General features: G+C 49.7%; 2 protein-coding genes across 9 annotated transcripts in view; one reads left to right on the forward strand and one right to left on the reverse strand.

Moving 5' to 3' along the window:
* Nucleotides 1–18,735, forward strand: part of LOXL2 (lysyl oxidase like 2) — a 42,275-nt gene extending 23,540 nt beyond the window's left edge. For 2 of the 5 annotated variants that reach the window (XM_085510447.1, XM_015882904.3), the window contains exons 5-14: nt 3,096–3,318; nt 5,219–5,402; nt 7,492–7,643; nt 7,770–7,937; nt 10,444–10,609; nt 11,272–11,515; nt 13,205–13,320; nt 13,675–13,811; nt 14,422–14,533; nt 15,292–18,735. In XM_085510447.1, coding sequence (XP_085366573.1) covers nt 3,096–3,318; nt 5,219–5,402; nt 7,492–7,643; nt 7,770–7,937; nt 10,444–10,609; nt 11,272–11,515; nt 13,205–13,320; nt 13,675–13,811; nt 14,422–14,533; nt 15,292–15,371 — 1,582 coding nt within the window. In that variant the 3' untranslated portion in view covers nt 15,372–18,735. Of the gene's footprint in view, nt 1–1,436; nt 1,577–3,095; nt 3,319–5,218; nt 5,403–7,491; nt 7,644–7,769; nt 7,938–10,443; nt 10,610–11,271; nt 11,516–12,103; nt 12,294–13,204; nt 13,321–13,674; nt 13,812–14,421; nt 14,534–15,291 lie in introns of those variants that run through there. The other 3 variants (XR_001559310.3, XM_085510449.1, XM_085510448.1) reach the window with 3 other exon arrangements.
* On the reverse strand, nt 15,877–26,124 carry R3HCC1 (R3H domain and coiled-coil containing 1). Of its 4 annotated transcripts, none has more exons than XM_085510453.1 (8): nt 26,100–26,124; nt 24,154–24,293; nt 23,346–23,483; nt 21,577–22,678; nt 21,028–21,200; nt 19,893–19,963; nt 19,056–19,151; nt 15,877–17,381 (listed from the first exon to the last, which is right to left on the reverse strand). In XM_085510453.1, exons 2-8 carry the CDS (start codon nt 24,246–24,248, stop codon nt 17,230–17,232), a joined length of 1,827 nt encoding a protein of 608 aa, XP_085366579.1. In that variant the 5' UTR covers nt 24,249–24,293; nt 26,100–26,124; the 3' UTR covers nt 15,877–17,229. The 4 variants fall into 4 exon arrangements, with proteins under 4 accessions (XP_085366579.1, XP_085366578.1, XP_015738332.2 ...); XM_085510452.1 differs by lacking the exon at nt 26,100–26,124 and adding an exon at nt 26,003–26,057; XM_015882846.2 differs by lacking the exon at nt 26,100–26,124 and adding an exon at nt 25,988–26,057.
* Between the last annotated feature and the right edge of the window lie 1,114 nt (nt 26,125–27,238).

Below are 27,238 nucleotides of genomic sequence, written 5' to 3' on the forward strand. Positions count from 1 at the left end.
GGACCTGATGCCTTCCTGATGTTCTCCAACAGCAGTCAAGGAGTGGATGATGTGGTCAATAGGGTGGATGGTTTTCCCATAGGAGGCCAAAAGAGTGGATGGTTTGTCCATGGGTCACCAAAGGGTGGATGGTTTTGCCCATAGGAGGCCAAAAGAGTGGGTGGTTTGTCCATGGGTCACCAAAGGGTGGATGGTTTGCCAATAGGTGGTCAATAGGGTGGATGGTTTGCCTGTAGGAGGCCAAAAGAGGGGATGGTTTGCCCATAGGTGGCCAAAGGGTGGATGGGTTTGCCCATAGGTGGTCAATAGGGTGGATGTTTTGCCCATGGCTCACCAAAGGGTGGATGGTTTGCCCATGATTGGCCAAAAGGGTGGATGGTTTGCCCATAGGTGGCCAAAGGGTGGATGGTTTGCCCATAGGTGGCCAAAGGGTGGATGGTTTTGCCCATAGGTGGTCAATAGGGTGGATGGTTTGCCCATGGGTCACCAAAGGTTGGATGGTTTGCCCATGATTGGCCAATAGGGTGGATGGTTTGCCCATGGGTGGTCAAGAGGGTGGATGGTTTGCCCATAGGAGGCCAAAAGAGTTTGGTTTGCCCATGGGTCACCAAAGGGTGGATGGTTTTGCCCATAGGTGGTCAATAGGGTGGTTGTTTTGCCCATAGGAGGCCAAAAGAGTGGATAGTTTGTCCGTGGGTCACCAAAGGGTGGATGGTTTTGCCCATAGGAGGCCAAAAGAGTGGATGGTTTGCCCATGGGTCACCAAAGGTTGGATGGTTTGCCCATGATTGGCCAAAAGGGTGGATGGTTTGCCCACGGGTGGTCAATAGGGTAGATGGTTTGCCCATAGGAGGCCAAAAGAGTTTGGTTTGCCCATGGGTCACCAAAGGGTGGATGGTTTGCCCATAGGTGGCCAAAGGGTGGATGGTTTTGCCCACAGGTGGTCAAGAGGGTGGATGGTTTGCCCATAGGAGGCCAAAAGAGTTTGGTTTGCCCATGGGTCACCAAAGGGTGGATGGCTTGCCCACGGGTGGTCAAGAGGGTGGATGGTTTGCCCATAGGGTGGCCAAAGAAGATGAACAATTGGTCCATGAGTAACCAAAAGAGTGGATGGAAGATCTCAGCAGTTCCAAGATGCTTTGTTCAGCATCTGAGTGGCATCTCCCAGTTTAACCAGTCTGTGTTATATATCTGATCACTCGTGTGGGGCTTGCAGCAGAAATCCCCATCGTTTGGATTCTCCCTAGCAAAGCCACGGTCCTAAGGGCTTCAGGTCAAGGTGTTGGGGGTCAGGCCCTCAAAGAGGAATTCTCCAGCTGCCATGGGTGTGTGATTTGCTCTCTGCTCTCCTTGTCCTTTCTGACACGTTCTTACACAGCCATACCCTGTGATGCTTCCCACAGCCCTCAGGCTTAACCTATGGCTTTTTTTTCAAGCTTACACAGTGAAGATCCATCTCTTCTGACGTCCTTTGGGTTCCAGCGTGACCTCGAATTGGCTGAACTCAGCACGACTGCTCGCTCACCCCTCTGATCCGAGCAGTGTTGCATTTGGCTTGCACAAAGGCCAGCGAGAGGTGGGCTGCACCCTTTCAGTGCTAAAATAGCAAGAATGCCCCGAGTTTCTGTTCGTAGAGATCATCTGCATTCTGCTTTTTTTCACATATCCATTCTGAGGAAGTGAGGTGGGGCTTTTCTGGCTCTTTCTCCCCAGCTCTTACCAGGGGCTGCTAACACCAACCAGATGTTCATGCCTCATAAAGTTTCCAGGATGAGGTCATTGTTTGCTATTCTAAGGCATCCCCGTAGTTACTTCTCTAAGACAGGCCAGTGTTTCTTGTCTGCTTCAGAGTTCAGAGCTCTCTGCATGTGTGTGTGTGTATGTTGGGAGGGGTCCCTTGGTGAGAACACTCCTCCTGGTTCTCACTTCCATTGCACAGAATGGTGTAGAACCAGAGGAGTAAAGTCACTGCTTGAGGCTCTTACAGATGTTCTCCAGTGTGTAACATCTGCCTATAACCCTAATGTCTGCCCTGGGGCTCTGTGGTCTCCCCATCTCATAGTGCAATTTCTTCTCTGTCTCCAGCCTGCCTGTACATGGCCTCTAGCACAGAGAAATGGGGCTCCAGGCAGGATAAGCTGGTGGCTCTGAGCCTGGACAGCTGCTGGGCTCATCAGCAGAGCTTTATGAGTGGAAGGAAAGAAGATCCACAGTGGCATAAAGTAGTTCACATGGAACCACAGAAGAGCATCACCTGGGATAACCTGGTGACCTCCAGTTTGGTTTCAAGCAACCAAAGAAGAAAATGCTCCTTGGTTTCTTTACCAGATCCTGATCAAGCCCCCCCCCACCCACTGATCAGCACTGCTGTTGTCTCTCCTTGCACTGTGCTCTGCCTTTGGTTGCAGCTAATCCCAGAGCAAGGAGCAGCACAGGGATCCAGCAGAGCCACGTCAGATCCCAGCGAGGCGTTGGCTCCCAGCATCTCTGCTCTTTCAGCTTCTCACATTTCCCTTTCAGCAGAGCCCTGACCCATATTTCCACTTTGCTGACTCTTTTAGCCCTGATACTGTTGTCTGATTGCAGCTAGATGAATCAGGGATGCTTTCTTTTCCCGGTTATCACACGTGCCCCTTTCCCTTTGCTTCCCCTTAGCAGTCCCTGGAGCAGCTCCAGTTTGGGAGCAAGAAGCAGGAGCTGCTGCCAAGCTCCTCTGCTGCAAACATGTCAGCAAGGAGATTGCTCTCACTCTCACATATTGCTTTCAGGCTCACAGTTGTTAACAGCTGGAGCACTCTGCAGCTGATAGGGGATGTCCAGCAAAGGGAGCTGCTCATTCTGGGAAGGGTTTTTTGGGGGAGAAGTGTGAGCATTTATTAATTTCTTTATTAAAGCTATTAACTTTTGAGTTAATAGACCTATGGATTCTTGAGTGACAACATAACAGGGGGGTCATTATGAGTGTGAATGGAGCAGCCCTCCATCCATGCTCCATCCATTTAATTACAAGGCATTCCTTTCCCAAACATATCACCATCAGTGCAGCTCCTCTGGATTCTGGCCCTTATATTTCTTTCCCCTTTGGTTTCTTTCAGAATGTTTGCCAGCAGGAGGAAGCAGCATTACTGGGCTTACTCCATGGACTGCACTGGGAACGAGGCTCACATCTCCAGCTGCAAACTGGGCAACCACCTCAACGTGGACACGGAGAAGAATGCAACGTGTGACAACGGGATGCCTGCAGTGGCCAGCTGTGTCCCTGGCCGTGCCTTTGCCCCCAGCAGCCACAGTGGCTTCCGAAAAGCATTCAGGCAAGAGGTGAGCAGGAAGGAAAAAGGCAGGAGAGCTCTGCACTGTGCCGTCCTCTTAAGGATGCTGTGCCAGGCTTGGAAGGGCAGCTGAAGTAGTAAGCAAATAAATTTGTCACGTTTCTGTTGGAGCTGTTTTGCTGCTCCAGCCAATTGAACGCGTGCCCGTTGCTGCTGGGCTTTGCTGTTTTGCAGTCAATTAAATGCTGCTGAGCTCCGTCTCCTGTAGAGATCCAATGGGAGCCAGGTTGTGTTTCCACTACTCTCATGTTTTCTGCAAAGAAGTGAGGGAAAAACCTGCAGGAGAGGTCGGTAGAGCTGTGTTTGTTTAGTCTAGCAAAGTAGGCTGAGCATAGCATAAAAATCCTCAGCTATGCAAAAGGCTGCTAGAAAACAAGCCCAGAGTCATCTGCTCTCATTGTCAGTGGGGCGATTGAACGGGAAAGAATAACAAACGTGGTTTAGGTTGATGCCAAAGGAAATCCTCTGTCTGTAAGGTATGTGCACCTTTAGGGGGTGATCACAGAGCTGCAGGGCCTTAATACTGGGTTGGTATTTTTGCATTGTGGATCTCGATGATAAGGCTGGAGAATGCAGGTTGTACCACTGTGGCTGTAGGAGTGGGTTTTCACTTGGTGCTTAGAAGACCTCAGACAGCACCCTAAAATCCCACTGTAGTAGAAGCCATAAGGATTTGGGTCAAGGGGGTTAAAGGTCTTGTAAATCATTACTAATCTTCTGAGCCACGCATGCTGCCAAGTAATTCCTTAAGCCTTTGTGTTGGCTTTGGATATCCTTTGTGTGACCCCAAGCCTTGGAGAACTGTTTATTCTTCCAGCTTTAAAAGTGATGGTTTCAATGCTCTCAGGCTCTGCAGACTTCACGTGCTGTTCCCATACAGCTCACACCAACATCTCTTGGGTGCCACAGCAGGTGGAGGGCTGCTCTGCTTGGCACTGGGGCAGAACACCTCCATCCCATTGGGAGGGGGGGATTGTGAGACTGATGCAGAGTTCTTGTTGACCCCAAAAAGGGTCCCAAAAGGACCCCAAAGGGTTGTTGATCCTTGAATGGGGGTTAAGCGTCATAGAATCATAACGTAGAGGATGGCTTAAGTTGATGGAGACCTTAAAGGTCGAGCTCCAACCACCCGCCATGGGCAGGGTTGCCAACCACCAGGTCAGACCGCTCAGAGAAGACATTAACTTAGTCTTTCATTGATGTTGTCTCTCAAACTTCCTAAAATCATTAAATTATTCGGCACAATCAAGCATTTCTAGATTTATAGATAAGTTTACTGACTACTTCAGTGGGCACCGGGTATCAAGGCTGGTAGATCCCCAAGGGCATCTATTCTAAGCTGCAACAACGTGCTCTCAGGTGTATTTGATCCACATTGCCAGCATTTCCAGAAACAAGAGTTATTCTAAGACTTAGACTTGCAAAGGGCTGTTTGCTTGGTAGGGAAGAGGCAAACAACTGGCTGTTAACTAATTAATGCAACTAATTTCATCTTAGGCAGATGACCACCACTTCATCTCATGGGTGGTAATGGGTTGATGGTTGGCATTGATTGGACTTGATGATCTCAGTGGTCTTTTCTGACTTCAAAGGTTCTATGATTCTAAGGGTATGGTGGGAATGGGGTGATGGTTGGACTTGGTGATCTTAGAGGTGTTTTCCAACCTGAATGATTCCACGATTCTATGGCCATAGGGGTGATGGGATGATGGTTTAACTTGATAATCTCAGTGTTTTTTTTCCAACCTTACTGATTCTATGATTTATCTCATAATACAAATATTTACCTTCAACTGAGATGCTTAATTGCTTCATATTTGAGGTCTGCTTTGGGGTTCTTTAGCGCATACAAGGAGAGCTGAAGTTTCTCTTCCATCCATGTCTTCCAGCAACCTCTGGTGAGGCTGAAAGGAGGAGCCAACACCGGCGAGGGCCGAGTGGAAGTGCTGAAGAATGGGGAATGGGGCACGGTGTGTGATGACAACTGGAATCTGGTGTCTGCCAGCGTGGTGTGCAGGGAGCTGGGCTTCGGCAGCGCCAAGGAGGCAATAACAGGGGCAAGGCTGGGGCAAGGTAAGGGCAGGGGAGCTCTGAGGACCCTCCTGTGTCCCATCCTCCTCTGAGAACCCTGTCGTGATCCAGAGCAGTGATGATGTTTGCTTTGGGTGCCTTCTCTGCTCTTTATAAGTCTCCTGAGGCTGTGCCTTAGAGAAGCATTAGAGATTCCTTGAAAGAATTCTGGTGCCGATGAGTTTAACCTTCCCCTCAAGCAGCTGTTCCAGTAATTACTTCTTCGTTATCGCATCCGTTGCACTCAAATTCTCTTTACAAGTTCTCCAGATGCGCATTACTAGAAGGTTCCTGGCAAAAATGGGTCTTGGACATAGACCTCAGACACACTCCAATTTAAGTCCAGAACCTTAATTTAGACCGCTAAAAATAGGAGGGCTGTTTGCACAACTCTGAGCCAGCTTGGGTTTGGATTTCCTGTAGCTGGGAGTTGGTTCGAATCCCAAACTCTGGTAAATGGCAACTCAAAGCTTAACATTTGCCCTCTCAAACCAACTGCTGGTTGGCATCATGTAAACCCTAGTGACACCAAACACAACCCTTCATAGTGAGACACAGGGAGCAGGTGGTGTTTCTTTGGACCAGCATGGCTCGGATAAAGGAAAGTGCAAGACAAGGAAAGCTTTAAAATGGGATTTATCTGTTGGATTTGCAAAGCAAACAAACAAAAACCCAACAATGTTGCGTTGGGATGTGCAAGGTGGAACACACAGGGATGGGCTGATTGGGGACAGTGGGTAGTTGGTGTATAGCAATCCCAATTAAGACATAGGGATTTAGTTCTGAAAGTGAGGTGCTTGGTCCAGTGATCTGAATGTGTTGTCCACTGCAATGTCCTTAGGAGAACACAGGGTACAAGCCCAAGCAGTGGGTGATTGTGTTTGTTGGGTGTACAGCCCCAATCCTATTCTGCTAAAGGTGATGGTATGGGGGAAATGCAGAGCTGTGGCCCTGCCCTTCAGCTTTGTCATTTCTTTGGTATGACTTTGTCAGGGTAGAATATGAGGCTGGATGTGTGCTGCATTCTTGGTGCATCAGCCTCCAATTCTGGTCAGCACCACTCCTCCTACAGAACTGCTTGCAGAGCAATGTTGCTGCTTCCAGCTGCAGACCACTAACTGGATTTTAATGAAAGCAACATAAAACCAGATGTGCACACACCACACATCTGCAGAAATATGCTGGAGAGCTCTTGTTGTATTTTCCCAGTCCTTGTGCTGCAGTCTATGGAGGTAAGGGGTTCACCAGGCACATCATTAAGCTGTTACCCTGTATGGGGTTTTGGTTAGCTCCCTCTATTGGAAGCGGGTGATGGTGGCCATCACTGACACATAGATATTCCTTTCTTGTCCATGTGTGTCCATCAGCGATTATGGGAACTGGTTTACATGGGCTCTGTTTTATGATGAATTCCCCCCAAAAACTTCTTTCCAAATAGATTTGGGCTCAGGACATAAAGAGCTCTATAGGATTATTACCTTCTCATGGGTCTCTTTGGAAGGGAAAGTCGTGCACTGTCGCTTCACAAGGATGGAACCAATGATTCCTCTCTGATTTTTATTCCCAGTGCCTTGGAACCATTTTCTTCAGTAATAAAAGTCAATGACTTCCTTCCTGTCTTGCTACCACTGCTGTCACAGTTGCTTTACCCCAAAGCGTTTCACCAACCTCTTGCGCATCCCTGTGTTGCTCCATTTTGCCATCCCGGTGAATGTGTCTATGTTGCATTTCAATGTCAGGTTTTGTCCAAAAACAGATTCCTGTCACACAAACCCAGCCAAAAAGGTCATAATTTGCAAATTCCTCCAGCTGAAGTTTGTAAATTATATAACAACGGAAACTTGGCCTTTTTCTGCAGCTTGTGGCTCCTGGAGACTACTGGAAAGAATGTAAAACAGTAACGTTAATAATGATAATCTTGCAGCTCTTTTTCTTCTATTTCTTACAAGAAATCACTGGGATTTTTTTTTCCAGGACCACCATGTTTTCAGTGCTAGAGGTCTGCATGATATTAAATGGTTATTGGGTTGTTCTCCACTTCCCAGTAGCACAGGGCAGAACGTATGACCCTATTTTCTCCCCTCTCCCAAAGGCATGGGTCCAATCCATCTAAACGAAATCGACTGTACGGGATTTGAGAAATCCCTCACAGACTGCAAGTTCAACATGGAGTCGCAGGGCTGTAACCACGAGGAAGATGCTGCTGTGAGATGCAACGTTCCCGCCATGGGTTTCCAGAACCAGGTGAGAGAAAAAGCCCAGAAGCTGAAATCCTTGAGGTTTTTAGCCTCAAAACCAACCTGTGATCCTTGCCACCTCTGTTTGCAGTGACGTTTACTGATGGGAGGGTGTCCTTTTTATGCCCTACAGCTGCGCCTGGTTGGTGGTCGCAACCCATATGAGGGTCGGGTGGAGGTGCTGGCAGAACGGAATGGCACGCTGCGTTGGGGCACAGTCTGCAGCCAGGGATGGAGCACAGTGGAGGCCATGGTGGTGTGCAGGCAGCTGGGGCTGGGCTTTGCCAGCCATGCATTCCAGGTGGGTCCCCATGAGCTTGTATTCCTTGCGGTGGCATGGGTGAGGTTGGGTAGAATAAGAGTCGTTATGGTTGGGAAAGGCTTTTAAAGGTCTTTAAGATCATCAGGTCCAAATGTCAACCCATCCCCACCATGCCTACTCATAGAATCGTTAAGGTTGGAGAAGACCTCTATGATTACCAACTCTAACCCATCCCCATAATGCCCATAGAATCATTAAGGTTGGAGAAGACTTCTATGATTACCAACTCTAACCCATCCCCATAATGCCCATAGAATCATTAAGGTTGGAGAAGACTTCTATGATTACCAACTCTAACCCATCCCCATCATGCCCATAGAATCATTAAGATTGGAGAAGACTTCTATGATTACCAACTCTAACCCATCCCCATCATGCCCATAAAATCATTAAGGTTGGAGAAGACTTCTATGATTACTAACTCTAACCCATCCCCATAATGCCCATAGAATCATTAAGATTGGAGAAGACTTCTATGATTACCAACTCTAACCCATCCCCATCATGCCCATAAAATCATTAAGGTTGGAGAAGACTTCTATGATTACCAACTCTAACCCATCCCCATCATGCCCATAGAATCATTAATGTTGGAGAAGACCTCTATGATAACCAAGTCCAATTATTGACCCTTCACCACCACATCCTGAAATGGAATCATTAAGGATGGTAAAGACTTCCAAGATCCCTAAGTCCAATCCCAAACTGATCGTGTCCCCCAGTGCCACGTCTCCATAGTTCTTGGACACCTCTAGGGATGCTGACCTCACCACCTCCCCGGGCAGCATGTGCCAATGCATCACCACTCTTTCAGAGAAGAAATTTTCCCTAATATCCAACCTGATCTTTGTTCCTCCCTGGGTCAGACTGGGATTTAAGCTGAATCCTATTTTCTCCTGGTGTCAAATCACTAGAAAACAATTGCATTTTGCTCCTGTAGCTACTTCTCAGTGCAGCACGTGGTGCGGATGCACGCGAGCGTGCATGGGTTGTTGGTAGCTTTTGCTTCTCTGATGACAAATGCCCTTAAGCCTTCCTCCTCACGCATGACCAAGAACAGCACTTAGAAGGGATAAAAGCCACCAGCTAATAAGTTTGGGACAACCACAGAGGAATGAAGTGTTCTTTCCCAGCAAAGCTCCTTGGCGCAGGGAGCAGCATCATGCTGTGCTGGCTGGAGGAAAGCAAGCAGCAGCCATAGAAATGGGGCTGCGTGCAAGGGAACAGAAGCTTCCCACCCCAATAAAGGACACAGGCCTGGTGCAAGACACGCTCCTGAATTGATGCACCCCTCAAGGATCACGAGAGCAGGCAGATTTTGCAAGGAAATATAGAACCTCTGGGCCTTTATTGCAGCTCCTGGTGTTGGGATGGATTTGGGGAGCTCCCAATGGGTTTTGGGGCTCCCAAAGGAACTGGCTTCTCTATGGGAAAGCAGACCCCTGCCAGAGCTGTTCTCTTCTAATGTGGCCCATGAGAATAGAGGTTTGGGGGAAAATGTGGCTCACGCTGTCACTGAGTAAATAAAATTCAAGTGTGCTTTCTGTGATGGAAGGAAAACTATTTTACCCCATAAAGATGCCAGAAATCCAGAACTTGGGCACAGGAGCAAAAAGCAGCACAGAGCATCTCCTCCTGGGGCATTTGGGTGCTGTGTCCCATGCACTGAGCTTGTACCAGGCCAGGATGCCAGGAGGACATACCAGGCTCCTGAGCAGGCAAATTGCCACTGGTTTTAAGTGTTGCTCGTGGCCAGAGAGGGAATTTAGGGTCTGATGCCTTAGGAGGGAGGAGGCTGGAGCTTTGCTGTAAGCTGGTTCCTCCAGCTGACTGCTTGCACAGCTGCCAAGCAGAGCACAAGAGCTGTGGATAGCCACGTCCCTTCAATGCTGGCCTTTCCAGCTCTGTTGACACAGCCCTGAATGTCCAGCGAGAAACAAGACATTTTTTCCTTTAGCTGAGACTGTCGGTATTTAGAACAGAAAAGGCTCTTATGCGTATCCCGGCTGCACCAGCTCTGTGAGCATAAAGCTACACTGTGTGGAACAGGGCAGCCCTGTGTGCAGAGCGTTGCTAACAGGGTTAACAAACAGCCTGTTGCAATGGAAGCACTGGTGCAGATGGGTTCTCTTTTCCTAGAAACGTTTCCAGTTTGGACGCTAATGCAAGGACCAGAATTCTTCTTTCTGCCCTTTCCCTTTGCCCAAGCTTTGCCATTACGGTTTCATTTGGGCTACAAAAGGTTTTGAAAAGGTGAGAGATGCTGATCATCCTGCCTCCATTCCTCTCCATTGACACATGCCAACAGCTCCATCAGAAACCCCAATCCTTTAAAAGAGGGCACCAAATAAATTAGCCCCTGATGCAAGCTCGTGCACTGGTGTTCCTGGAGGGAGAAGACAAGTTATTCGCAAGCAGACACAAATATCCCCCCCAGCAGCCCATGAAATGGAGTGTAAATGCTTTTTCCTATCCCTCTGCTCAGGAAACCTGGTACTGGCATGGAGATGTCAGCGCTGACAGCGTGGTCATGAGTGGGGTCAAGTGCTCAGGGACGGAGATGTCTCTGGCCCACTGTCGTCATGATGGAGCTGACATCTCTTGTCCTAGAGGAGGAGGTCGCTTTGGTGCTGGAGTGTCCTGCTCAGAGAGTGAGTTGTTATGAAACCACAGATTGGGTTGGGTTGGAAAGGTCCTGAAAGGTGATAGAATCATAGAATAGTTGGGTGGGGTGGAAGGTTCCTTAAAGATCATAGAACCATAGGGGGTGGGTTGGGGTGGAAGGGTCCCTAGGGATCATAGAACCATAGGATGGGTTGGGGTGGGAAGGTCCTTAAACATCATAGAACCAGAGGATGGGTTGGGGTGGGAAGGTCCTTAAACATCATAGAACCATAGGATGGGTTGGGGTGGAAAGGTCCTTAAAGATCATAGAACCATAGGATGGGTTGGGGTGGAAGGGTCCTTAAAAATGATAGACTCATTGAATGGTTGGGTTGGAAGGGTCCTTAAAGCCCATCCATTGCCACCTCCTGAAATGGGTTGGCTGCCTCCCAATGGATCATGTTGCCCAGAGCCCCATCCAGCCTGACTTTGAGCACCTCCAGGACACCCACAAGCTCTCTGGGCTCCATATCAGTGCCTCACCACCCTAACCTGGCCATCAGTTCATTTTGTTGTATTTGAGATACATAGACAAAAAGGACCTTCCCCAACAACAGGGGCTGACCAAGGAAAGGGCTGGGCCCATCTCTAGCAAACTGTGGCATGCTTTAGGAACCCGTCAGCTTATTTCTCACCTCCTTCCCATCAGCTGCCCCTGACCTGGTGCTCAACGCCGAGCTGGTGGAGCAGACCGCCTACCTGGAGGACCGTCCCATGTTCATGCTGCAGTGTGCACAGGAGGAGAACTGCTTGGCCAGCTCAGCCATCAACACCTCCGTCACCTCCGGGTACCGTCGCCTGCTGCGTTTCTCTTCCCAGATCCACAACAACGGGCAGTCAGATTTCCGCCCCAAAAATGGTCGTCATGCTTGGGTCTGGCACGACTGCCATCGGTGAGTGCTGTCGGGTCCATTGGCCAACCATGGGGAGTGGGAAACAAGCAGATGCTGCGGTTCTGCTTTCATTTGCAGCGATGGTTTGGGATAAGGTTGGTTTTCCTCTAATGTGGGAGCTGAGAAACTGAGTGCACAGCTCTTATGCCACTGCTGTAAGATTTCTGCCTGTGTAGTGCAATGAACCCTCACATTTTGCACTCTTCTGTATGAGCAAAGCAGGACGGAGGTAGCACTGCATCAGTGCTGCAGAGCATCAGATGGGGCACATACCTTGCAGCCAGGTTGCTTTTGTGATGCATGCTGCTAAAACCTCAGCAGCAGAGAGCCCAAAAGAAACAGGAGGTGGCAGTTTCAGGAGGAGGAAACCCAAATGGATGTATAGCTCTGCTTCTGTTCTGGCCCTGGAATAGGGAATGTGTGGGTTCTGCAAGGAGCTGAGCACATCATGGGGTGGGTAAAGGAGACATTGGGAGACTGAATAAGTTGAGGTGAGATTGGGGAGAGGCCAAGAGCCATCTGTGTGCTGAAAACTGGATTCTGTTTATACGGAGGAGGATGAACTCAATTCCTCTTCAATCTTTCCAGTCTGTAAACAGCAGAATGTAAACACCTCTTTGAGTGATTCAGACATATTTCAGAGAGTGAGTCAGACTGGAGACCTCAAACTTCTATCAGAGGCTGCCAAAGGAGACAGCTCACAAGTCAACAGCTTGGATACGTCCCTTCTCTCCCTGTTGCCTCACCCCCATCACTGAGAGCTTCTGTTCAGGAGCCTTTTGATGTGGGAGCGGAACAAAAATGGGAAGGACCATAGCAGGTAGTGAGAAGGGATTGACTTTTGGCGTGTGGTGGGTTTGGGTTTTGCTGGTTTTGGAGGAAAGGAGGTAGAAAGAAACCTAATCTCTAGAGGAAACATTTCTTCCCCTTCCAGCCTTGCCCCCTTTTCCTGCAGGAATGTGTGCTGCAATACTATGGGTTGGAAGCTTTGAGCCACAGTTATTTTTACAGCTGGGAAGGAGATGAGCTGTGCCCTTGTGCTCAGCACTGCTGAATTTGGGCTGGCATTGAGTTATGTGAGCATTGCCTCCCTCCTGAGCCACACAGATGGGTTATGGTGCATCTCAGGACCTCCTGTTCCCAACAAGTGCTGTGGGTTTTCTCCCTGTGCCAAGACTGGGATCATATGGAGTGTGTTCCATCAGTGTGGCCAGGCTAGTGCTCCCAGCCTTGACCCCATGCAGCACCCTGCTTCCTCCCATTGACCTCAATGCAGGTTCAGTGCTTTGCTGTACCAGCATTGTGGCATAGAACAAATGGAAGGAACAGGTCAGCATCACCCAAACCCTTCAGGGGGTCTGATTTATCCTCATTACGGACCTAACCTTGCTAATTATGGGTTGACATGGCGCACTAGAAATGATAACCTGGCTGCTGCTGCCATTGCAAAGCAGTGTGTGATCCTATGAAGGCTCTACCTGGAACAGCTTCAGCACCTGATATGTGAACCAGCCCAGGGCTGGGAGCCAGCACATGGTGCTGCATAGGATGGTGCCCAGGGGGAGGTTTCCTGGCTGTGGTTTCTCTTGTTCTGCTCCTTTTGGTCCCAAGCACTTGCATTGTTTTGGTCCCCCTAAGGGGCAGTAATTAAAGAGCTGCTTTCCTTAATGAATTTTCCATGTCTTGCAGGCATTACCACAGCATGGAGGTCTTCACCCACTATGATTTACTGAACCTCAATGGGACCAAGGTGGCTGAAGGACACAAAGCCAGCTTCTGTCTGGAAGACACTGAATGTGAAGCAGGTGTGCCTTGTTCCCTTATTCTTTATGGTACAAGATAAACCCTATAGATCCTGTGTGTTGAGGTTGCCAGACCTCAGCTTCTTATTTACTTACAAAGCATGTATGTTCTTGTTCTCATAAAGCAAGAAATCCCTTAACTTGCCTTTGGGTAATGACACAGGAGAGGTGGCAGCTCCTCCCATGTATGTTACTGGTACCTCCATTTCAATACAAGGCATTAAGCAAAGTGGTGTTGAAGTGCCTCATCCAAACTTGCATGCCTGTAGCTTATTGCTACCCATGAGAGCTAGAGAACAACCCGCCCTTAAACAACACAGTCTGAGAACCCAACACTGGTGCTTTAAACCCTTTCAGATGTGCAAAAGCAATACGAGTGTGCCAACTTTGGTGAACAAGGGATCACTGTTGGCTGCTGGGATGTGTACCGACACGACATCGACTGCCAATGGATCGACATTACTGACGTCCCACCAGGAGATTATCTCTTCCAGGTATGAGAAAATGGGTTTATCCAGTAGGGATGGCAGTCTGAAGTAACCCACGTGCAACCCATATTGGGTAGCCCTCCATGATCCATGTGCAGTTAATGCCAGGAACACAGATAGGTGACATGGAATGCAATGTATGCTTGTCTTGAATGGAGCTCTGAGGTTGTTTGTAAGCAATGCTTGCTTTGCTTGTGCTATTCTTGGGGTGTTTGTATGAGTTCTGTGCCTGCAGTCTGCTTAGTGCAAGTGGAAGGAGGTGGGGGGGAATACTTTGGTTCTAAAAACAGCCCAGAGCTGCAGAGGAGTGAAAGGATGAGGCATTATTTTTGTCTTTGCTGCTATGGTGTGACATGGAGAGGTGTTTGGGGGTGTATTTTGGTGTGATCTTGATCTGGCTTTAATTAAGGAGCCTCTGCTTCCCACGTGAGTTACAGTCATAAAATCAATAGTTAGAAAAGACCATTAAGATTGTCCAGTCCATGATTATGCTGCAATGAAAAAGCTGATTCTCTCTCAAACCTGATCCTGCCTCCAGCTGACGACCCTCACATCCATTCAGGTTAACTCATCCATTCCAATTAACTCTATCCTGTGTCTCTCCACCACTCCTAAGGTCGTCATCAACCCCAACTACGAAGTGGCTGAATCTGATTATTCCAACAACGTGATGAAATGCCGGAGTCGATACGACGGGCAGCGCATCTGGATGTACAACTGCCACACAGGTGAGAAAACAGCAGAGTTCACTTCAATTTGCCTTAAGAACCATCAGAACCACTTAAAAACACAATGAAGTTGCAGGCTGAGCTGAACCATTTTTAACGTGGGAAGTAACTCAACACAGCAACTGCCCGTCAGCTTCCAAATCAAGCCCACGGCAAAGCCAGTTTCCATGGTTGGCTGAAGCTCCTCAAGGAATGGGTTATTTTACTGATCTTTTTTTTATTAGTTTGTTGCTTTTCTGAAGACAACACTCCTCTCGTATTGCAGCTTGTGACCCAGTTTGAAAAGCCAAACCCACTCCAGTTGGGCAAAGAAGTGTTGGATGAGCTCTCCAGCTGAGCTTGGAAATACTTAATGTGTTTAGCTTTTGTCTCTGAGCTAGCAAGAAGTGAGGACACAGCCCTGTTTAATAGAGCACCCACTTACCCTCATCCTCAAGGAGGAGACTATTTCACAGTCCTGATAGTCAACAGAGGTTAGCAAGAAACTGAGGACAGCCTGTAGCCAAGTCTCCCAAACACATAGATTAGACCCAAGACTCTTATGGCAAGAGTCTTGCATTCCATGGCAAGGCTTAATGAATGCTTAAATTAATTAGCTGTGAGCTACCTTGCTCTTCTAGCACTTGCTTTGAGCCCCTGTACGTTGTAGCACCTTGCTCTGCTCATGTAGCATCTTGCAATGCGCCAGTTGAGCAACACGTTGACTTCTTCTCTTGCCTACTACTTTCCTAACCCCGCGTATTATCTGTGCTCACCAGGCGGCTCCTTCAGCGACGAAACGGAACAGAAGTTTGATCACTTCATTGGACTCACAAATAACAAAGTGTCCACCCGATAGAGCAGCACCGCCTCCCATCCCACTATTTAATGAAGCGAGGCTGCCCGCTTCCATCACTTCCCCAACCACTGCGCCAAGAGAAAAAAAACAAATCAAGCAACCAATCAAACTCTGAATTAGCAAGGTAAATTATTTTCCGAAGCTGCCTTCCTTCCCAGTGTAAATGCTTGGACCTCTTGTATCTCCCATCCCCGCTGCTGAGGGTGTTGGGAGCAGGCTTTCAAACTCTACTGGGCTCCAACCCACCCCCCACCAGGACTTCTCCCTCCACTTTGCAGGACCATCTCTATGTGTGCACACAGCTCCGGGCTGCCAGTGAGCACAGTTTGCCTTTGGTTGGGTATCAACAACCTCAGTGTGGGTCTTTACCATTCATTTTAAGCTCAAACTGAAGCACCATTGACTCGTACTCTTCCATTTGTGATGATGCTTATCCTCAGCACCGCTGATGTTGTTCCATTTTAACAAAGAAACACAGGAAAGGAAACAAAACCAAAGCGTTCTCTCTGAGCAGAACAGTCTAAAGCATCGTTTAATAGTGCAGCCAAACTCTTGCATTCAACAACCAACACCCAGAACCATCTCTCCAATGGAGCAGCGAATGCAGAACTCCTCCACCACCCTGCAGAAACCATGGCAGACCTCATGATGATGAACTGCAAAGTAAGCAATTCACCCAGCAGCCCCTACGTCCATCTACACGTTCCCTTCTAAGCTGGATATTCACTCTGTCTTTTAAAGGATGAGTTTAGTTAAGGCATCATATCCCTGTACCTTACAGAGGTAACATCGTGGCTTGCATCGCTGGGGATGCTCTGACTGCTTAAGCTGGCATTGAGGATTTCTTTCTTACACTTAGTTCACAATGGTGCTAAGCGTGCTCCTCTGTTTGTTTGAGGACATACATTGCTACAGGTTCTCCAACACAGCTACTTGAATAAAATGTTTCACCCAGAAAAAAATAGAAGAAGAAATCCTACTTTGTATTTCTAGACAGTTCAGGGCCTCGTTCCCAATTCCTGGTACTGAAGTCTCCTTCTCCCTCTTTATACAGAAGGCTTCTATAGGCAGATAAAGCTAATGGAGTAATGCCAATTAACCATCTCAATCCACAGGGTTCAACCCACAAACCTACCTCACAGGGATGTTGTGAGGCTTAATGGTTCTTCCTGAGGTCTATTGGAGTATTCCAAGATGGTGACACACAGAGGAGAGGTTTTTCAGCCTACTGGAAATTGGAAAACTCCATTTTGTTCTCAAGATGCAGGACAGTGCAGCTAAAGCAGAGTCTGGGGGATGCTCTATTGCTGCTGCTGCAACTCAAGGTGTCTCATGGAGCATCCTCTGCCACTGGGCTCTGTGCAAGCTGAGCTACTGTGGAGTTCTGGTTTAGCTTCTCCTAACGAACAAATAACTTTGCTATCTAACAGAGCAACACAGGCAGGCTTCTTTTAAACCCTGAACCTCAATGCCTACCACTAATAGGGGATATTTTAACAATATGACAACAGAGTACACAGTGAACAGTTTCTGACTCCCACAGATGCTCTGACCAATTGAGATGCCCTTCCCTCACCCTGGTGCACTCCCAATAACTCCTAGTGGGCTTTAATACCAAGTAACACTTCCTGATGCACTGCAGAGTACAGAGATGGTTTGGAACGGAGCAGGGCATGGTGTTCTCCAGCACGAAGAGCAAACTGCAGGGCTCTGGAGCTCAACCTCTCCTTCAACCTTTTCCCTTCTGGATTCAGAAAGCAAAGAGAACGTCCCCATGGCAACTCACTGTTCTGCATGCAGTTTAATAGCACAGCCATGCTCATCTACACATGGCTTTTTTTTTTTCAGTGGAGATGGTTCATTCCTCCTCCTGGTCCAAACCTTCTGGCAGGAGCCCTTCAGAGCTGGAGCCGCACTGTTGTTGGTGCTTCAGCCCCAAAGCTCGGGTCACCAACCTCCTTGCCACCACCGTGTCAGTCTGGGGTCTCTCTTTGGCAAGCTGAAGGAGTTCTGGGTGAAAAAGAGTGAAAAAGAGTGAAAATGGTTAAGCTGGAGGGTGGTCAGGAACAGTCTTATGGCTTAACTGTAGGATACACAAGAGCAAGCATTTATTTTCTGACTTCTTTTGGGATGAGCATTACTATGAGCAAATCATCCCACCCCTACAGAGCAAGTTGTTGGTTCTTTTGGAAAGGCTTTCCTCTAGTTCAATAGTTCCTGTGCAACAGTATTTGGATATGAAGAAGCTCTGGTCCTCCACTGGTCCATGATGGTTGGATATGATGGTCTTATTGGTCTCTTCCAACCTCAATGACTCTATGGGGCTGTGTTGGTTGACTTAAACCAACCTTGATCCTAAAGCATGTCAATGGTTCCATGATTGTGCAGCGTTCCCCATTGGCTTTCAGGAAGACTTTGCAGCTCCAGTCCCTTCCCTGAGAACAAAATGAAGGCACACAATCCAACCCCCCCAGAGCCACACAGAGAGGGGTTTCATTTCAGTATCAACTCACTAAAACCCACAGCTTCAATCCTCAAAAAAAGCACCAATGGAAAAACAATATCTGGTTTGGTTTCGTTTTAACTGCTAAATCTATCAGCTGCTTAAGGAAAAAAATCAGGCCAGGAGGGAGCAGGGAGCTCCAGTTCCTGGCCCATATCCTCAATAAAGCAACACACCAGAACCAAATCCAACCTAATGTGGATTTGGCTGCTATCTGATCATTTATCAGCAACTGTTTGCAAATCATTATCCAGTTAGTTAGCCACGTGGGCTTTGCTTGCTTTTTCACAAGTGTTATTCCTTAAAGGCAGCCTAGCAGCAGCTTAAAGGAAAAAGGGGCAGGCTCAGAGCATCACAGCTTGGATAAAGGAACTGCCAACCTTTCTTTATAAAGCTGGTAAGAGAATAATTAAAGATAAATAAAGAGACACTGTCAGCTAATTGAGATCCAAACCCGCGCTTGGAAATAAATGGCACTTGAAGCGAGTGCAAGGTTGGAGCTTATAAACCTGATTCCCACTCGTTGCCAGCGGGGTAGAGATGATGGAGAATCTGAATGAGAACAGGTGAGAAGTGCGAATCTAAACCACTTCCTTCACGTTTAATTGAGCTCAGGAACTTCTAACTGTGACAGTGTCCCTTCTGAATCATTCATGCTGGCATCTGTGTCAATGCAGTGACTACAGCTCTACCTTCATTGGTCTCTCTGCTCTAAGATTCATGGCATTTCTTTACTGTGGCAAGCATACCTGATTACAGTATGATTTTAAAAGGCAATCGACTAAATAAACCAATGTTAATGGCTAAGCTTAACCATTTCCTCTTCACCTGATACTGAATAAAATTACGCCAACCATGAAATGACTGCTCTGGGGTTTGTCTTTAATTGGGCAGAGTAATAGGGCAGAACTTTGTTGAGCAGATGAATGTGAATATGTCAGTCATTTGAGCCCCCACTTGAGGCTATTTCAGCTGTCAGAGCAACAAGCAGCATTGCTGGCATAGGAAGATGTAACAGGTTGGGTGCCAATGCTGCCATAGCTAATAAAGCTGTTAAAAAAAGGAATACTGGTATCCAATATGAAATTCCCCATTTGAAGTGTCACTGTGAGACTGACCAACTAGGACACAGAACAAGGAATAGCAACTTATATATATATGTATGTGTGTATATATCTTACTTGGTCGCTGAAGTGCCTTAGTTTTAGACTGCTTTGTTGCATGGATCAGTGGTCGGATCTTCAATGAAGGGTAACGCCGTCCCAGGGCTTGAGATGCTTCAAAGAACAGAGGACAAAGTCAGCAATAGGGGAATGGTGGTGGCTTTCATCACACAAAACCCAACCCATGGTGCCACAGCATTGCACAACCCATGAGCTGCTGAAGGCCAATTCATCTCAGGGCTCAACTCCACCCTACATCACCCATTCCTTGGGCAGATAGAGCTCTATGGAAACATAATTAGGGACAAATCCCATGTATAGAGTGTAGTTGGTGGTTGGACTTGGGGATGGTAGAGGTCTTTTCCAACCTTAATGATTCTATGGACCCATGGTGGGGAGGGGATGACAGCCAGCTCAATGATCTTGTGATCTTAATGATTCTATTCTATACAGCGCTGCCATTAGGGATGGTGGATGCCCTGTCCCACAAGGTCATGCAGGGCATGGCTCTGAGCACTTAAGAGCTATAGGTGTCCCTGTTCATTGCAGGGGAGTTAGACCAAATGGCCTTTACAGGTCCAACTCAAGCCATTTCACAATGGCCCCTTCCCAACTCAAACCAATCTGTGATTCCACATCAAAAACTGAAGTCAGAAAGCCATTTCCAGCAATACAACAGCTCCCTTATCCAACAGTTGCCCTGGTAATTACCCAAGCCAATTAAAAACCCATTCATCTTGCAAAGCAGAGCTACCACACTACACGCCTTACAGATACACCAGTCTGATGTGCAAAGAAGCAAAGTGTGGGGAAGCAAAACTCGTGCCCAGCACCAACAGCCCCACAGATCCCCACCTGCAGACAGGCTGGAGAAGATCCCCAGGGCATGTGTGTCGTCCACCCATTGGATTTTGAAGCCACTCTCACTACAATGGGAAAAAGAAACAATAAAAGAATATTGGTTAATAGGAAGAAAAAGCCACGCATGTAAAGCCTGCAGCCATGTCGAGTCGCCAAGTGTCTCCATCCAAGCTCTGCACCCATTCAACAAGAGGGGAATGGATCAGAATTCAATCCATTCAGTCTGTGATCCCCCCCAAAGGACTCGTTTGCCCCTAAAGAAGCTCATGGCCAACAAGCAGCCTCTATTACATGGGCTGCCTTTGCAATATGGGCTGCCTTTGCAATACTGCCATGCACACAGTGCCCTGTGGATGCTACCTGAGTGCTCAGCCACTTGCAATGAGAAGCAGAACTGCAGTTTAGCAAAGCTTTGGATGAAGAGACCAAAGCAGAAATCTATATTGGATAAAGCATCAGTGGAAAATACAAGCTGAGGGGGAGCAGGGAGATCAAAGAGTTCCCCTGCAGCAGGAGGAATAAAAACCCGATCGAGAGCTCAAATTAGATCTGTCAATTCCACTCTCACAGCAAACGGAAGGGAAAATGGATTAGAGGAAACACTGACAACAGGCAGCAGCTCGTTTAGAATGCAAACGATGCTCTGCAGCACAGGGGATGAGCACTGCCAATGAATGCAGCCCCTGCGAAGGGCTGTATGAACCCAATGACCACCCTATGGGGCAGAACCTTGCTTTGATCCCACTGCTAATCCAATGTGACCCCTCCAGTGCAATGCTGTCTGCTCCCTATATTTACAGCATCTCCTGCAGCAGGATTGGGCCCTTTCTTTTTGTAAGCACTTAGTTAAGTGTGCAGCCCCAACACAGGCACCAGAGAGCAAAGAGGCTCCTATGGATCAAGCAGAGGCTCCCAATGAAGCCAGAGCAGCACAGATAACCCTGCAGGTAGGCAAGATTGTGCTCAACAGAGCCTTAAAGGACACTTAGAGTCACAAAGTGCAAGGAAACATCCTTCAAAGCACAAAGAATAAGGAGCAAGAGCAGGGAGGGGAGGGTAAAACCCAGCACAGCAGCATCACAGCCTGCAGTGCACTCAGCAATGAATACTGCTCTCTTTATGCACTCACTGGAAATCAGAGAAGACCTCCATCAGGTGCTCGGTTTTCAGTGATGGGGAGAAGTCGTAGATTTCGGTTACGTGCCCAAAATCTGCCTCGTGGACCTGAGTGTCACCATAGCTGGAATAATCCAACGTGATCCTCTCGACGCTGATGTCCTTCACGGTGAGATGACCCACAATCTGGCAACGGTAGTGAAGGAAATGAGTTAAAAAACACAGCAAAGACTCATAGAGCAAAAGGATGGTGGGGGAACCACCAAGGTAATGTCCCTACAGGTGCTCCCAGTGCTGAGCACTGCAATGTAACACCCAACTATGGGCAACACGCTGCAGGTAATGGACTGAGAGCTCATGCTGGGCACCCATCAGATGGGACTTCATGGCCAATAGCCATCCTGCAGGGTCCCACCTTGGTCCCTCCAACCCACATGAAGGGTCCAACAGGGCAAGCAAACACCTACAGAGCCTGGCACCAATGTCCCCATGGGGGGGACAAGCTCTGAATACCCTCTTAACCCCAAAGTAACCCAATGGCAGCACCCATAGCACACATTACCTCCTGCAGGAGCTCAGCAGTGCAGTCATCCTCGAAGGCGAGCTCCCGGCTCTGGGTGGCCACATTCTCCTCTTGGTCCCCTTTAGGCAACCGCAGCTCATGTTGTAGTGCATCAGCCAAGCCCGTGGGCTCCCTGGCCCCATCCTTGGCCATGGGCATGTCTGCCCTGTTCTCCTCCTGCTCATTGGGATCCAATGGACCAGCACCACCAATGGGCTCAGACACAACCTCACCCTGTGCTTCCAATGGGTGTTGGGTGGGCTCTTCTTGGGCACCGCTCTCCTGATCTTCACTTTCTGGTCCAGAAGGACCCTCACCCAGCTCCAACACTGGGTTTATCACGTCCTCACCTTGCACTGAGATGTTCCCACTGCTCTCCAGGCTCATGGCACAGCTCCTCTCTTGGTTTTCCAGCACTAATGGGGCATCAGCGCAATGCACACCCAATGGGTGGGAGTTCTTGCTGTACCCCACTATGTCAGCATCGTGGTTCTTTTGGTCCTGGCATGGAGTCTTGCTGCCCTCCAGTCCAACATTGTCATCACAGCTCTTGTTCTGTTCTTCTGGCTCAGTTGGGTTTTCATTGGATACGGAAGAGATGGAATCTGAACAGTCCTTATCCTGACTGTGCTGCCAAGAGGAACTGCTGCTGCTCTCACTAATATCAGTGCAGCATGGAGGACGGTCACTATCTGTGCCATCATTGCTTCTTCCCGACTCCTCCCCAGCCTCATGCTGCTCATCAAGCACCAAACAGACACCACTGATGGCTGTGCTGGGTTCGGGGCCACCTTCAGCCTCCCCATCAGGTGCAGCTTTAGGGCACATCTCCCCTTCTCGTGCCCCATCAGCACCCAATTCCTGCTGCCCCCATTCTGCTTTCTTCCTCATCGCTTTGGGGACGTATATGGCTTTATCAGGCTTCCTTCGGGGCGGCCTCCTGATCCTGCCTGATCCCACACAAGCTCGGGATGTGTCCCCATGTCCATCCCCACCGTGTCGCAGCCGGGCCCCCCGTGCACCACGGCCCCATGGCTGTGTGGGTCGGGGTGGTCGCGGTGCGGAGGCAGCGGGTTTTTGTTCATTGGTCTCATTGGGAATCCTGGGGGTAGAAAACAGAGAGGTGTGAGCAGGAGAAGCACAACCTGAGCAGCATAGAGGGAAATGCAGGGGCTGTGTTGGCCACAGCACTGAGGCTTTGATTTCCATTAAGTTTAATAGGTCAGCACGATCTCACGCCTGAGTTCTGCTGGCATCTTCTGTGTTCTCCTATATTAGGGCACCTACAGTCTATTAAGAGGTGCATTAACACTCCAACCTTAGAATGAGGAATAGAAACACCCCACGTGGCAACTTACCCAACCAAAGGACACAATTATTCCCTCAGCTCTTTATACAAAAGCATAATGCTTTTTTTTCCCCCATCATTAGTGATGCTGTATGTATTCACAGACCTCCTTAGGGCAGTAAGTATTGCAATTCATAAGTCTAACAGGTAGTTTACTATGAGAGCGGGGAGATGCTGCCCAGAGAGGCTGTGGATGCTCCATCCATCCCTGGAGGTGTTCAAGGCCATGTTGGATGGGCAACCTGGGCTGATATTAAATGTGGATGTTGGTGACCCTGCTTGTGGTGGAGCTTTGTGATCATTGAGGTCCCTTCTAACCCAAGCCATCCTATGCTCCCTGTCCCCTTCGTGCTATAACAGAGGCCATGATTCAAAGGTGGAACAACAACAACCCCAAAGCCCTTCAATCCATCCCATCCACCTCACGGCTGAGTGGCAGATGACCGTCCTCCTCCTCCATCCTTCCCCAACCGAAAAGCTGCTCAGCAAATCCACGTTCTCCACGGTCCTATGGATCAAGTAACGGAGGCGGCTGGACAGAGGGGGGAACAGGAGCACCCTGAGAAGGCAGAGGAAGGAAAAGGAGAAGGATGAAGCAAGTATTTATCAGCTCTCATTCCCCACAGCACTCACAGGGCTTTAAGTCTGTGCCCTAAAGCCTTCCTGGTATTAAGGAGCCCAAAGCTCTGCTCCATCCACAGCAAAGACTCTCATTTCTACCCTCACCCCCATGAAGCTGCAGCCTCTTCTTCCCATTCCAGACTCAGAAAGCAGCAGTTCAAATATGAATGGGTGAACAAACCCTGTGCTGGATGGCACAGCACTCAAATGGGTTTTCTGTTATGGTTTATTCCCACTTCTGGCATAAGAAGCAATCAAACACATGCTGAAGGTCACTGCTGGCTGGAGGGATCTCTGCACTACGCTGAAGCCCCATATGGGGTCATTTGAGAGCTGGATCAGGAATGAGACCCAACTCAAAGCTTGGACAAAGCCAAACGATGCAGCAAACACATCTGGGAAGGATGGGAGCATGGCAGCACAATGCCCAGCTCTGCAGCTGCCAATGTACCCAACCACACCATGCAAACCCCATAGGGCCGATGCAAACCCCATAGGACCAATGCAAACCCCATAGGGCCAATGCAAACCCCATAGGGCCAATGCAAACCCCATAGGGCCGATACAGAGCAGAGCCCTGACATCTCGGTGCCAGATGCTGCCCCTACCTGTGATGCTGCCCCTGCAGCATGAACTGCTCCAGCTCCTCAGCGATCCTCCCCACAAACTCATCCTCGTTGGGAGAGAGGAAAACGCCGTCCATGGGGCGAAGAGCCAGGGTGAGACCGGAGGGGGGGCAGGAGGTGACCTGGGGATACACAGGGAGACGTGAGGCTGCATGAACCCCCTGCAAACCTGCTGCAGCCCCACAGTCACGCTGCTGAAACCCAACCCCGTGCACCCAAAGCCTCTGCAAGCCCCGCTGCACCTCCATAACATGAGCAAGCTGCTGCATCCCAACCCTTCCCTGTAAGCACCCGCCCGCAATTCCCCTTCTAGGCACCCCTATAACCTGACCCCCCCCCCCCCCCAATTCCCCTTCTAAGCACCCCTATAACCTGAACCCCTCCCCATTCCCCTTCTAGGAACCCCTACAACCAGGCACCCCCCCACCCCCATTCCCCTTTTAGGCACCCCTATAACCTGATCCCCCCCCCACCCCATTCCCCTTCTAAGCACCCCTATAACCTGAACCCCCCCCCCCCAACATCATTCCCCTTCTAGGCACCCCTACAACCTGACCCCCCCTATTCTCCTTTTGGGCACCCCTATAACCGAAGCCCCCCTCCCCCATTCCCCTTCTAAGCACCCCTACAACCTGACCCTCCCCCCCATTCCCCTTTTAGGCACCCCTATAACCTGATCCCCCCCCCCCACCCCATTCCCCTTCTAAGCACCCGTATAACCTGAACTCCTCCCCCCCCCCCATCATTCCCCTTCTAGGCACTCCTACAACCTGACCCCTCCTATTCTCCTTTTGGGCACCCCTATAACCTGACCCCCCCCCCCCCATTCCCCTTCTAAGCACCACTATAACCTTAACCCCTCCCCATTCCCCTTCTCTGGGCACCCCTATAACCTGACCCCCCCCCCCATTTCCCCTTCTAGGCACCCCTACGACCTGACCCCCCCTATTCTCCTTTTGGGCACCCCTATAACCGAAGCCCCCCTCCCCCCTCCCCCATTCCCCTTCTAAGCACCCCTACAACCTGACCCCCCCCCCATTCCCTTCTAGGCACCCCTATAACCTGAACACCCCCCCCCATTTCCCTTCTAGGCATCCCTACAACCTGACCCTCCCCCCCATTCCCCTTTTAGGCACCCCTATAACCTGATCCCCCCTCCCCACCCCATTCCCCTTCTAAGCACCCGTATAACCTGAACTCCCCCCCCTCCCCCCCATCATTCCCCTTCTAGGCACTCCTACAACCTGACCCCTCCTATTCTCCTTTTGGGCACCCCTATAACCTGACCCCCCCACACACCCCATTCCCCTTCTAGGAACCCCTACAACCTGAACCCCCCCCCCCATTCCCCTTCTGGGCAGCCCTATAACCTGCCCCCCCCCCCCCCCCTTCCCCTTCTGGGCGCCCCTACAACCTGACCCCCCCCCCCCCATTCCCCTTCTAGACACCCCTATAACCTGACACCCCCCCCCATTCCCCTTCTAGGCACCCCTACAACCTGACCCCCCCCCATTCCCCTTCTAGACACCCCTATAACCTGACACCCCCCCCCATTCCCCTTCTAGGCACCCCTACAACCAGACACATTCCCCCCCCCACCCCATTCCCCTTCTAAGCACCCCTACAACCTGACCCTCCCCCCCATTCCCCTTCTAGGCACCCCTATAACCTGATCCCCCCCCCCACCCATTCCCCTTCTAAGCAACCCTACAACCTGACCCCCCCCCCCATTCCCCTTCTAAGCAACCCTATTCCTCCACATACCCCAATCACCCCCCCAACCCCCCCAATACCTCCGGACCCTCCGATCTCTCACCGCAGCCGCCCCCACCTCAGCTCCTGCTCCCGTCCCGACCCCTTCCGCCGGGCACCGCCCCCTCCCCTCTGTCTCTTCCCTTCCCCCCCCGACTTCGATCCCCCCCCTTCACCCCGCAGGAAGCGGCGGCCACGTGTGCGGAAACGGCGGGGACGGGCGGGGGGGGGGCAGGGGTTGTACCACCCCTAATTGGGGGGGGGGGGGAGAGGTTGTAGCTCCTACCCTGAGCTGCCTGACCACACAGCACTCTGTTATAGAATCAGAACATCTCAAGTTGCATAAATGGGGACCTGCTTTAGAGAAATGCAGTGCTGGAAACCAGCTAAGCCACAGAAGGGCAGCGAAAGCCCTTGTAGATTGAATGACGAAGCCATCAAGCAGCTCAGCATTAACTCCCTTACCACACCGGCAGCATTGCTCTGCCTTTGCCATAAGCACTTCAGAAGGAAACAGCTCCCAGTTTATAGAGCATCAGCTCGGCTTTGATTTAATTAACCCTTTAATTAACCCAGTGGTTCAGGCTCTGCACCATCCCAGCTGCACAAGAATAAATGCAAACGAGAGCATCCTTCCGCCCTCATAAACGCAGCTCAGTCCAAAACCAAGCAGTGCACTCACATTGCGACAGCTGAAAGCTGCTCTGTGTCCCAGCATTTACTTTGTGACAGTCTGTTTAATGAAGCTGCTAATTAAGCCTTTAATAAGTTCCACTGGGCTTGTGCCTATGCAAGGGAGAGCAGCTAGATGGCACCAAGGCTCTGTGCTCCTATATGGTGCTAACGCTGTTCCCTTCCTAACACTGTTATATGGAAAGATCCCATCTAACAGCCCCACCACCACAGGGACAAGGCTGGATCAGGCCCTGCTGGAGCCTGAAGTCTCTTTGCAATGGGATCTGATGGCCTTAACCCTTCTAACTCTAAGGGTTCTATGACCGCAGGGTGCTCCCTGGAGGTGCATTATGCCATACAAGGATGCATGCAGATGCCCCTTGTGCCCTCGAGCATGAGGTTGCAGTTTGGGGGCAAACTTAGATGCTGTGGGCAACACACAGTGAGAACAGCACTAAGAAACTCCTTCCTTTACCCCCCCACACACCAAAATACTCCCTAAGGACCATCACGCCTGCTCAGCTCTGACCTCTGGCTGCAGGAAACACGCTTGGCTTGGTGAATACAAAGCTTGTTTCACTTACCTTAGCAGGAAGGAGGGCTGGGTTGGTGTTCCATTCAGTCATTGCCTTTAGGTAAA

This window comes from Coturnix japonica, chromosome 10 (genome assembly GCF_054131305.1).
Source record: "Coturnix japonica strain WE chromosome 10, WE-NBRP24, whole genome shotgun sequence".
Taxonomy (NCBI): Eukaryota; Metazoa; Chordata; class Aves; order Galliformes; family Phasianidae; genus Coturnix; species Coturnix japonica.